Source organism: Leptonotus elevatus, chromosome 14 (genome assembly GCF_054856555.1).
Source record: "Leptonotus elevatus isolate MCC_2025b chromosome 14, RoL_Lele_1.0, whole genome shotgun sequence".
In the NCBI taxonomy this organism is placed as follows: Eukaryota; Metazoa; Chordata; class Actinopteri; order Syngnathiformes; family Syngnathidae; genus Leptonotus; species Leptonotus elevatus.
The window spans coordinates 4,259,542-4,272,150 of record NC_141252.1 but is presented as its reverse complement, the minus strand read 5'-3'; the positions used below and the strand labels follow the sequence as shown (position 1 = coordinate 4,272,150).

The following is a 12,609-nucleotide window of genomic DNA, read 5'->3' as shown; positions in this document are numbered from 1 at the left end:
CTTGCAGTTGATTAGGAAAAAAGTCAATCAAGTCAGAAAATAATAAATAATGAAAATAAATAGATAATACACACTCAAAACAATAAGTAAAATGAAAACAAACAAAAAATAAATAAATAAATACAATTTATGGGCGGGGCGATCAGTCGAATATGGAATAATAGATAGGAAGGATAATCGATTTTAAAAATATTAGATTTTTCCATCAATTTGGGGTAATCCCCCAGCAGGGTTTCACCCAGTGTTTCATATATTTCGTGACTCCCCCCAAACTGCCTTGAAACAGCAGACTGACACTAACCGGTAAGCATATTTTGTCATATGATCTTGAAACTTTGCCATAGCATCTCAAAACATTTGCAAACTGCTTTGTAACTTCCGCATACCACCTTTAAAATGTCTGCTCTTGGCATGAATTTTCAAGCGTGTTGATGTGCTTGCCTCCCAGATGCCGACAACGAGCGCTGCGACCAGTACACGGACTGTTACAGCTGCACGGCCAACACCAACGGCTGCCAGTGGTGCTCGGTGCAGTGCGTCTCCCTGGGAAGCAACTGCACCGCCGTCTCGGTAAAGGCCAACCCACCACGCCGTCGACATCGTCACAACTCCGTGACCATATTAAGGTTGTCTTTCCTTAAGGGTCCCGTGGTGGATTTTGACGGCTGCCCTAAAGACAACCCGTCCTACGTGTGCAACAAGAAGACCAGCTGCAAGAGCTGCGCTGTGGACCAGAACTGCCAGTGGGAAACGCGCAACCAAGAGTGCGTCTCGCTGCCTGGTAATAAATCTGTGGACGCTGGTGAACCCAGATGTGGCTGAAATCCAGCGCAGAATCATGTTAACCGTGTTCATTTTCGTAACGCGCTAACTTGCAGAGAACGTGTGCGGCGAGAGCTGGCACCTGGTGGGCAACTCGTGCTTGAAGTTCCTGACGGCCAAGGACTCCTACGACAACGCCAAGCTGGCTTGCCGCGGCCACAACGCCGTCCTGGCCTCCCTCACCACGCAGAAGAAGGTCGACTTTGTCCTCAAGGAGCTGCAGATCATGAGCGTGGTGGTAAGGCGTCAAGGCAGCGAGGGTGGCGCGATTGATAGCACGCTTTAGCACATATAGGTCTTGAAACTAGAAGCTCTCTCGGTCTAGCAGAGAGGGGAGGGCTGAGCAGTCGCACAAAGGCGGGAGGAGGGACGAGGACGAGAGCATACATGAATGTCTCTTTGCCGTCTTGGTTAATTGTCCTTAAATTAAACCAAAAAAACGTGGTGCCAGCAGGTCCTCAAGGACAACATGAGCAGCCTACCGTTCTGGTCTAAAAATAGCTCACCAGTGATGGGACACTGTGACTTACTAAGAAGAAGTAAAACTGAAGAAGAATGTGGAGTTTGTTTTTTCTTTCTTGCTTTTTCTTGCCTTTCTTTCTTTCGTTTTACTTTATTTTTTTCTTTGTGTGTTTGTTTGTTTGTTTCTTTACTTTATTTTCCTTTTATTTGTTTTTCTTTCTTTCCTTCATTTTCTTTTTTCTTTTTCTTTCTTGTTTTTTTCTTTCTTTCCCTTTTTCTTTCTTTCTAGTTCCTTTAATTCCTTTCCTTTTTCTTTCCTTCATTTTCCTACTTTCCTTATTTTTTCATTTTTCTTCCTTTTTCTTTCTTAAAACGTCATCATTCCATCGTGAAACTTCACTATAGCATCTTTAAATTTGGGCATATTGTCAACATACCATTGTAACTTTTGGCATACCGTTTAAAAACAACAACTTTTAAACTGTTTTGAGTATATGGCTGACCGTTTTTAAACCGTCACCATATTGTCCTAAAACCTTGTCATAATTAGAAATTTCACACTGCTGTTTGAAGTCATACAGTCTTAATGTCAATAAAGTGTCTTGAAAGTCTTGTCCATAAAGCAGGTCCTGCCTGTGGTGGTAAGGCGTCAAGGGATCGGGCTAGCGGGATTGGGGCTATTGACGGCACGTTTAGCGCCCCTTTCCAGACACGATCAATCCATCCCAGAATTGCAGTGGAATGGGTGTACCGGGGAAAGTGTAATTGGAGCGGCGTTTGAGCGAGATGGAGCTATTTTCTTTGTTTACCAGCGCGAAGGCTCCGTGGGAATTGATTTACAGACGGGATAGTTTGCCGATAGCGCGCTTTTATCGCCGCGCTCGGCTCAGCCTGTGAAATTGATGGCGGGTCAAAGTTTCTTCTCACGTCTTTTTCTTGTTGTTCTTTTCTCGTTATTTGACCAAACCGTCGTAAAGGTATTTTTGGAATGTCCTGGAAATGCAGAGCACTTCATGGACGAGAGCACTCGACAAGCTGCTGGCAAATGTGATATTTGATCATATTGGCTTGAATCTTCAGAATAGCAATTTGTCACTTTGTCATATATCCTGAGACATCGTCATTTCGACTGTGACATTTTGTCACATTGCCTTGAAATTTTAGCACACCGTATTGAAGTCATAGCTTCTTAGAACGTCATACTGTCTTGAAAATGTATCATACTTTTTAAAAAATGAGGACATGATCTCTTGCATTTTCGGACTTAAATCTTGAAACTTCATCATATCATACCTTCTCGAGACTTCAGCATACCATCTTCAAATGTCATCTTAACCGGATGTCATCTTAAATCGGAAAACTTGAAACTTCATATTGAGCTAAAACTGAGTTGGTATATTGCCATGAAATGTTTCCAGGTCTATGCCGTATTGAAATTTTGCAATACCGCCTTGAAGTCATATAATGTCAGAATACTTAAAAACTAAAACCTTTTGTGATCCCTGCGCTTCAGTACAAAGCGATGGTGACGCCCTGGGTGGGCCTGCGAAAAATCAACGTGTCGTACTGGTGCTGGGAGGACATGTCTCCCTTCACCAACACGTCGCTGCAGTGGCTTCCCGGCGAGCCCAGTGATGCCGGATTCTGCGGCTACCTGGCAGAACCGGCCTGCAGCGGACTGAAGGCGCAGACCTGCATCAGTCCCGTCAACGGCAGTCTGTGCGAGCGGCCGGGTAAGTCCGCTGACCCACGCTATGCTACGCTGATTGGGAAAATTTAGCATTAGGAAGAGAGGGGCTTTCTTTGGAATCGGCTCGTCAGTAAGCAGTACAGTTTGGCTTGCTTTGGTATGGTACGCAATTTCCATGGAGCACCAGCAATGGTTACAGGCTAGTTTATGATTGTTGGGATTAAAATTTTGACTGACCTGTAACTCAAAAAGTCAATTTTCACTAATCAGTACAGTTTGATTTTCTAAGGCAGTCGTTCTCAAATGGGGGTACATGAAATTAAGAGAATACATTTAAAAAGTAGCATTATGCATAAACCATTGAAAATTAGTTATTAAATTATGTCAATATTTCAGAAAAATATTAGTTCATAAAATTAACATTATAGCCCTGCTGGGGCTTGTTGTCCAGTTCATGTTTGTAAGTGAGAATTAGTTCTCAAACATTTTTACCTGGTTAAATAAAGGTAAAAAAAAATACATAAAAAATAGGATGCTTAATGGTGCAAATTTTTATGTGCACAAATCTTAATTTGCAATAATTTAATTATTCTTATTATTATGAATATTATTTGAGTTATCTTTTATTTCCAAATAGTCCAAGAGAGCCCACTAAACAAATGAAATTCCAAAGTCTATTTTAAGTCATTTCTGTTTTTCAACCAAAAATGCTTTGCGCTGGTTAGAGGGGGTACTTGGCAGAAGAACTATTTCACAGGGGCTACAGTACATCACTGAAAAAATGTTGAGAACTCTAAGGTCCAGTTTGATAGTCTCACAACTTGCATCATTTTGCAAGACTCAACATGATCTAGCTTTCTCAATAGTTTTGTATCGAACTACACTACTTGGTGGAAATGCATCTCATAAGCATTAAAGTCCAACATTTTTAGTGGGCCCGTAATTGTCCCTTGTGGCTCATGTTGTCACCAAAATCCTGAGTTTAATTCTATACTGTACCTGAACAACATACCTCCGGACCAGTACTGGAACTATACCACCGCCAAACCCTAAAACCTCAGTAAAAGCAGTGGAACAATAGCTGGTATGTTTGTGTGAGCGTGTAAATGTATATAATTCATATTTGACTGCATTTCATTTTTACTATAGTAAACAATCTATTCACAGCCTTATTGCCACGGCGATTTCTTTATTTAATTGCTAATGACTCTATGCGACTGTATAGCTGGAGGCCGTGTACTCGCCTCCGCCAACAACATTATTTACTAATTGCCTCATCAAATGCAACCAGTCGGAAACAAGACTGCCGATCACAATAATTCACTCGTTTGACTTGAATGGTAGCCTTTCAAACGGGCCACGTGCTCACGTGTCAGGATTTGCCAGGCCTGTTGACCGTGCAGGCAAAATAAAGTCGAAACTGAATGGCTAAACGTCGCCATGCTAACCGTGTCTCTTTGCTGCTTTTCCACAGCCAACCAAAGCGCCAAGCAGTGCCGGACGCCGTGCGCCACGCGTGCTACGTGCAACGAGTGTACCAGCGGCAGCTCGGAGTGCATGTGGTGCAGCAACATGAAGCAGTGCGTGGACTCCAACGCCTATGTGGCCTCCTTCCCCTTCGGCCAGTGCATGGAGTGGTACACCCAGAGCACATGTCCGCGTAAGGCTTCAAAGTTGAACGTCAGCAACTTGGCTTGAAATTGAAGCCTACTGTATTGAAACTAGGAGTGTCAATGTGCGTTAGTTTTGAGTTAATTTAAAGTAGCACAAATAAGCGTTTGGTTTTCGTTGATTATGGCGGCACCTTTGGACAAAAGCGCTATTGTTTTCCCTGGAATTTCCCTTAAAGAGAACCACATTTCCCACGAGGCCAAGCGCACATCGTGAAATCCGAACGTCCACAGTTGGACTGAATTACATTATTTCCAGTGACTATTTTTTCTTTATACAGCACTGTAACGTTTCTCAAGTATGTTAACAGCAGACGGTGGTTGTGATCTTACCTTCTTTATTGTACACACAAACGGCTGCATTATTGTTGTCGCCTCAGACAAAAATCTTCGTTTATTGGGGTGTTTTGTAGCTTCTGCATGATAACAGTAATAAAAACGCGTATGTTAAGAGTATGAAAACTAAGGGAAAAAAAGATTGTAGATTTAGAACAGATAGAAAATTTAATCGTGAGTTAACTATTGAAGTAATGCAATTAATTACGATTAAAAATTGTAATTTAATTTTAAAACTTGAAACTTTGTCAAAGCATCTTCTCTTGGGTTTTGGCCATATCGTCTGAAGTTGTGCTTTCCTAAATCTTGGCTGTGCTGTCTTTTGCATATTGTCTTGAAACTTTGTCGTAATGACGGAACTACTCACATTATGTGAAACACTTTTGAGTCCTCCCTTTGAAGAGTACTCTATAATTAAAACGGACTTCCTTGAACCCTTGTCACGCCGTTTTAAAATGGGCCATACCGCAACCATCTGCAACTACACATGAATAAATCACACGTATCAAGAGTCACCTTGATTGTAAATTCTCTTTTGTGCCGGCAGCGGAAAACTGTTCCGGCTACCGTACGTGCGGCCATTGTCTGGAGCAGCCGGCTTGCGGCTGGTGCACGGATGCCAGCAACACGGGCAAGGGCCAGTGCATGGAGGGCTCGTACCGGGGACCTTTCCAGACCTCTGTGCCGGCGCCTTCCACTCTGCCGGGTCTGCCCGCCGATCCGCCGCCTGCCCTCAATGCCAGCATGTGCCCCGGAGAGGCCCTCTACAACTGGTCCTTCATTCACTGCCCAGGTGGGACCAGACGGTGGACTTCAAGGGTCCGAATTTACACTTCATTTTAAATTTAGTTTGTTTTTTATTTAATGTATTTTTAAAATTTAGTTTTATTTATTTATTACATTTAGTATTTTTTTATTTTATTTTTAATTTTTTAATTTATGTATGTATTTATTTATTTTATTTTATTTAGAGTTGCACAGAATATTCCAAAGTGTGTCACCTTTCATTTTCTTTCCAAAAACACAAAACATTAGACCAAACACTGATTGAGATAATTTATACAAAGAAAAAAGGTTATTGAGGTATTTGGGTCCCACCCCAAAAAATTCTAATTGTCCGTAGATGACATAAAATGGTAGCAAAGCACACTTTTCTACAATGACCTGACTAAATGAAGCTCTTCCTCTCATTTCACCATTTGTCACCGTTTGTTGGCATCAAGATGCCACAATATGGCGACAAAGGAATACTTTTATATTGGACAGGGTTATTGCCTGACTGAAGGAAGCTCCTCCCCTCATGCCAGCAAAGTTCCTTGGCACCAAGATGCCACGAGATGGCGCTAAAGCAATACATTTATACAGGCTGGATCGAAACGAGTCATCTCTCGCCACATTGCAGATTTTTAAAAATATTTTTTTCAAATCATGCATATCTAATTTTATGTTATATTAAAAATTTCGCTATAATTTATAGTTTATTTTGCAGTGATAATAAAAAAGAAAGCACAGACATCTTATTAAATAATGAACAAAGATGTATTTCCTGAATGAGCTGCATATGTTCAAGTCAGCATGGCTCGAATTGGTCGATAAATGTGGAAAGAGGAAGAGTAAAAGGTCTGCATTCATTTGGGATTGTTGACATGCAAAATGTGGAGTAATTACAATTGTCATTTTGGGAATATAAAAAAAAATACTGCGGCAATAATCCCCCCTTGTTCGTATTCCTGTCAGCGTGTCAGTGTAACGGGCACAGCCGCTGCGTCAACGAGAGCGTGTGCGAGAAGTGCGAGGACCTGACCTCGGGACGCCACTGCGAGAGCTGCATCTCGGGTTTCTATGGAGACCCCACCAACGGCGGCAGCTGCCAGGGTCAGTAGGATTTTTTTTGTATTTTTTTTTTTAAACCAACATCAAACGTATTAGAAATTAACTCAACTTTTTTCCCCTTTTGATGCAGCGTGCAAGTGTAACGGCCACGCCAGCATGTGTAACCCCAGCAATGGCAAATGTTTTTGTACTACCAAGGGCATCAAAGGAGACCGCTGTCACCTGTAAGTAGAACAGCCATACATAATATCTTAACTCGCACTTAAAATATTTAAAATTGAACGTATTTATACGTTTTTGGGAGCAAATGAGTTATATCCCCTCAGAATAAAAACGCTCACCCCCAAAATAAAATAATAATATGTTCTATGCAGCCCCACCAGTCTAAATACGATATTGTTGATTTTGTGTTGCGAGTGGAATGTGAGTTAAGCGGCAAAATCCAGCCGTTTTTTATCCATCTCAGGGGGTGGCCATTTTGCCACTTGCTGTCGACTGAAGATGACATCAATGTTGCTGAGGGCTCAGGTAACAACCAATCACAGTGCGGCTTCAAAAAACAGGTGAACTGTGATTGGTCGTTGCCCGAGCCCCCAGCAACTGTGATGTCATCTTCAGTCGACAGCAAGGGGCAAAATGGCCGCCCCTCGAGATGAATAGAAACGGCTGGATTTTACTTCATAACTCATATTCTACAATTGCAATATTAATCAGAATGTCATGTTTAGACTCGTGAGGTCACATATTATTGTCAAGAAATTTGACTTCCCCTTTAATAATATCGTTCGTAGCCAATTTGTATCATAAAATATGATTATTTTGAAAAGGAGTGATATCGGCTGATAAAATTAGTCCGGCCTTGGTTATTTCCACTCCGCTCTTTACTGTCCACTGTTGTCCTTATTGTCCAGCATATTGTCATGCTTTAACATCCCTCATGTCGTCCCACCCGCTTGAGTCCCAGCGGGGCCTCGTTGTGTTGTCATTTAATAAGTGCCATCAAATGGACAGCGGAGACTATTTGGAGGCCCAGCTTGACTTTTCCCGACCGCACGCTGAGAAGAGCGCGCTCACGCGCAGCGTGTCGGACATTATGCATCTGTTCATTAATGCCTGTGGATGGATTGTGATTACTTTTGCGTACGCACGCACGCAGTTAAGTCATTGTTCTGTGTTTTGGTCCGATGAAGCAGAATGAAGTAACCATCATGTTTGTTGTCCGTCCTTCATCACTTTGTTGTTCATCATTTTTTATTTTGTTTTCCAGGTGCGAGCTGGAAAACCGTTACCAAGGCAACCCTCTGAAAGGCACATGCTACTGTAAGTACCATTAAGACCAGTCATGGCATTCCCAACCGCTGTGTCGGGAAAGGATCCACTTTCACTTAATTGGTTGCAAAATAATAATAATTTACTACAAATAATGAAATCTTTGTTCATCTATCTATGCCAGTAACACATGGTTGACAGGCAGAACAATGAAATGCTCTTCTGCTAGATGCCAGAAAGTCCAAATAACCTGTGTTTCCACCTGTTGCCAACCATACGACAAAATAATTTCTCTGTATTCAACTAAACAGGCCGAGACTTCATGCAAGCATCAATTCGTCTGTAAATTGAGACGACGACGTCGTCATTATTTCAGTGTGCACAGGGGGAAAAAACTTCGGCTAACGTTTGCTGTTTCTGGCATATTTTTAGTGCTTTATTTTAACGCCCTGAGATGCCACAAGATGGCGCTAAAGCCCTAGCTAATAGGAAAATAATATATTTTGAAATGTATTTATTTATTTTAAATTATTATTTATTTAAAAATATTATTTATTTATTATTTTATTATTTTTAATTTGTATTATTTGTTATTACTGTTCAGCCGTAAAGAAGGAGGGTCGAACAGGGTCTTTTTTTTTATTAACCAAATCTTTTTTGGGGGGGGGGACAAATGCTCCATTAAAAAATACAAAAAATGAATAAAAAATAACCAAAAACAAAATATTTTCAAACAAAATAAAAAGTTAGCAAACTTGCCCTAAAAACTAAAATAAACTGAATGCATAAAAACTAAATCTAATGAAAAATCCCAAACATGATTACAGTGGGGGTGTGCTGCGAGTTTTTTTAGTGTAAAATAAGTCTCTGGGGGGGGAAATCGTATTCAGACGACGCTAACGGGATCACCGAGGTTGATGCTAATGCGCACTTATGCTCCACTTGAATCAAAGCGGGCCACGTCGGGTTTGATGCCAGGAAGACGTGACAAGAAGCAGTGAACATGACTCGTCCGCTCGTCTGCATTCGAAATGTGCGACTGAAAGTCAATCGATCAAACTTTTTTTTTTTGCTGCTGCTTTTTCTTCCCGGGTAGTCAATTTCATTTTATAGCGGCAGCAGCAGGTTAGCATCAAGCATCTCATTAAGCCTCAGGGTCCGCGTACATAACAATCTACAAGAGTGGCTCGTACGTTCCAGGCGGCTAACGGTCACCCGGCCTATTTTCCGTTAAAATTATCTCTTACTGCAATAATAATAATAATACTTTTTGCACACACGCTGTACACCACAGATTACATCTCCAAGTTCTTACAGAGATAAACCAAAAATGTAATTACATGACAAATTAAAAATATTGGTAAAAGAAAATGACAAAACCTAAAACATTAAGAATTGAACAAAAAATATTATAAAAAATTACAGGGGCATAACAAAAAATGAACAGACAAAAATACACATATAAATGGACGAATATTAAAAAAAATAAAATAAGACAACTGTAAAATAAATAAATCACTCACAACAAAATTCTATTGCGTCGTAATTTAAACTAGTGCTGTCACTATTGAATATTTTTAGAATCGATTAGTCTATCAATTATAACTTTGTTTTTAATCTCTCAAACAGACACCCTGCTGATCGACTACCAATTCACCTTCAGCCTGTCTCAGGAGGACGACCGCTACTACACGGCCATCAACTTTGTGGCCACGCCCGAGGAGGTGAGTCATGCTTGTGCCTCGCGCCGCCTTCTCCACCACCTTTTGCTTTTTTCTTTTCGCGCTCCACCTGTTGCTTGGGAATACAATTTCCATCTTTTGCCTACTTAGCCAAACCGAGATTTAGACATGTTCATCAACGCTTCCAAGAACTTCAACCTAAACATCACCTGGGCCGCCAGTTTCACAGGTAAGCTCTTAATCAATGTATGAATGAACAAAGCGGTTTGCTAACGGGTGTTTGTTGTTGTTGTTATCCAGCGGGTACTCAGAGCGGCGAGGAGATCCCCATCGTGTCGCGCAGCAACATCAAGGAGTTCAAGGACAGCTTCTCCAACGAAAACTTTGACTTCCGCAACAGCCCCAACATCACCTTTTTCGTCTATGTCAGCAATTTCACCTGGCCCATCAAGATACAAGTGAGCACAGTGCACCGGGTGGCCTTATGAAAACTTTATTTAGCCATTAGCATTAGCATCACAACTTGATTATATCCATCCATCTTCACTTTCCAACTTTCTTGGCGTGAGCGACCTCCATAACAAAACATCGAGATTCTGTTTTCCATTAAGAATTGATCTCTTGATGGGGTTGATAATAATTATAACGACGGTTACAATAAAAATATCATCATGCTAGATCAGATCTTAAAGTGTTTTTTTTATTAAATCTTTTAATAATAAAAGCAGAAAGAAAAACAGACATATTCAAAAAAGATACAGTAATTTAGATAATTAATTCATTCAAAAATAGATACAAAAAATAAAGAAATGACAAAAGAAAAATAATCTGACAAATAAAAAGATGAAATAAGAAGAAAATGAGCATAATGACAAAATTAGAAAACGGGCAAGATAAATAATTACTGAGATGAAGTACACAAATAAAATAATGAAAACATAAGAAAATGGCAATGAAATATAAAGAAACTAGTGAAGAAAATGACAGAAAAATAAATAAAAGAACATGACAAAAATGGAGGAGGGGAATGATAAATACTTAATAAATAAAATAAAAGTAATTTAATAAACAGTATTTTGACATATGTGCTTTTGTAATTATGGGATTAAAGTAGCCAATGATACACTTAATAAACAAGTTAATATTAGACAAAACAGGAATAAATTAGCCTTAAAATGGAACATGCAACTTCTATTTTAGGTTTATGTTACTGTGGATGACAAACACAGAGGCGACATTTTCACGTGCATGTCAGTTGGCTCTGGTCCCTAATGTTCTGTCCTGTGAGGTTTCTTTTTCCTTGCGGGTGTGTTTGTTTTGCCTTGGAACGTCCACCTGAAGCACATGAATAGGATTCTTGTCCGCGTTGATGCACTGTGCGGTCCCAGCTTGAATGCGCGTCTTCATGCCTCGGCGGAAGCACTTTGCGTGTGTTCGCGAGTGGCGAACGCGGCTCGGCCCGTTGACATTCCCAGCAAATCCGCCCTCCGCCCGTCCTTTAAGTTTGCCAACAACAAAGTCTAGCTGGCCAGGAGCTTCATGCACAGCAACTTTTCAAGTCTGACTCTTGTCGTTCTGACCAAACACGCCGAGCTTCGGACAGGTTCGCTTTTTCAGGAGAGATGCAAAGATTATTGCATTTGGATTTGAGGATTATGTTTTGGATCAAATCGGGAAAACGCGAATGGCAACACGCGCGGTTTGTTGATCAACAACTGCGATAGCTAGCATCGTCCGTCGCTGTAAAACCCACAAAGACAGGTAAGCTACGTTAGCGTCACAGTTTAGCTAACCACTGGCTTGTCCAATTTTCGTTATGATTATTTGAAAAGACAAAGTAATAATGCGGTGACTTGTTTATGAATGTGTTGGAGTAATCCTGCCTCCATTGCGGGGGATAAATTCCAGACCACCCCCGCAAGAAGTGAAAGTTTTTATAGTATTTGTGTGACAGCGGAAGAAACTGATTGATGCAACAGTGTACTCGTGTGTTTATAGCAAACAAATCATGTTTTTTTCCAAACTAACAAACGTATCATCTCACAATATACATTATTAATGTACATTAAAAACAAACCTACAGTCGTTGCTTCTTGTAGGCGCAAAAACAGGATTACATAGCATCATTCAATAATTTTCAACAAAAATGAGGCTGTTCTGAAATGCTTCCTGTTTCATTCTTCTTTCAAATTTACAGTCTCAAACTAAATAAGTATGCCACTATTTTGTGGTTGACAGTGGAATTAAACTCATCTCACAATATACATTATTAATAAAGCCTACATTATAAAACGAACCTACAGTCGTTGCTTTCTGTAGGTGCAAAAAGCAGGATTCAACAATTGTCAACAACAATTAGGCAATTCTTAAATACTTCCTTTGTCATTCTTCTTTCAAATTTACAGTCACAAACTAAATAAGTGTGCCACCATATTGTGGTCGATAGTAGAATTACACCCAATATAAAGAAAAGTTACAAATAATTATTAACTGTACAAAATAAATAAATAAATAGCAGGACTGCGAACCTGGAATCTGATGGGGGTGGCGGTTTACTGTATAGTTAACTAACTAATGCCTTTTTAAAAAGAATGAAAACAATCTAATTACAGAGAATAAAAAAAAAAAGTAACTTAAAAAAATGGCAAAAATAACATGCACAAATAATGCAATTACAGATAATAAAGAAAATGACATAATAAAAATGAAAAACAAAACAAAACATAACATAGATGAATGAATTACAAACAAAGTGCATCCTGTAATTGGCCGATTATCACATACGAAATATTAGTTGAACGGCGTCAAACTTTAACCTCCCATTCCTTTTCAACACCGCACTCTG

General features: G+C 40.1%; 1 protein-coding gene across 1 annotated transcript in view; it reads left to right on the top strand.

The window, feature by feature from the left end:
* The window catches only part of atrn (attractin), a 43,625-nt gene that overhangs the window by 11,477 nt on the left and 19,539 nt on the right, over positions 1-12,609 (top strand). Inside the window, exons 13-24 of the mRNA XM_086094414.1 lie at positions 449-570; positions 643-781; positions 879-1,060; positions 2,798-3,017; positions 4,449-4,634; positions 5,528-5,773; positions 6,718-6,855; positions 6,944-7,037; positions 8,081-8,133; positions 9,712-9,806; positions 9,915-9,993; positions 10,065-10,222. Of these exons, the coding sequence (XP_085950540.1) occupies positions 449-570; positions 643-781; positions 879-1,060; positions 2,798-3,017; positions 4,449-4,634; positions 5,528-5,773; positions 6,718-6,855; positions 6,944-7,037; positions 8,081-8,133; positions 9,712-9,806; positions 9,915-9,993; positions 10,065-10,222 (1,712 nt within the window). The remainder of the gene's footprint in view (positions 1-448; positions 571-642; positions 782-878; positions 1,061-2,797; positions 3,018-4,448; positions 4,635-5,527; positions 5,774-6,717; positions 6,856-6,943; positions 7,038-8,080; positions 8,134-9,711; positions 9,807-9,914; positions 9,994-10,064; positions 10,223-12,609) is intronic.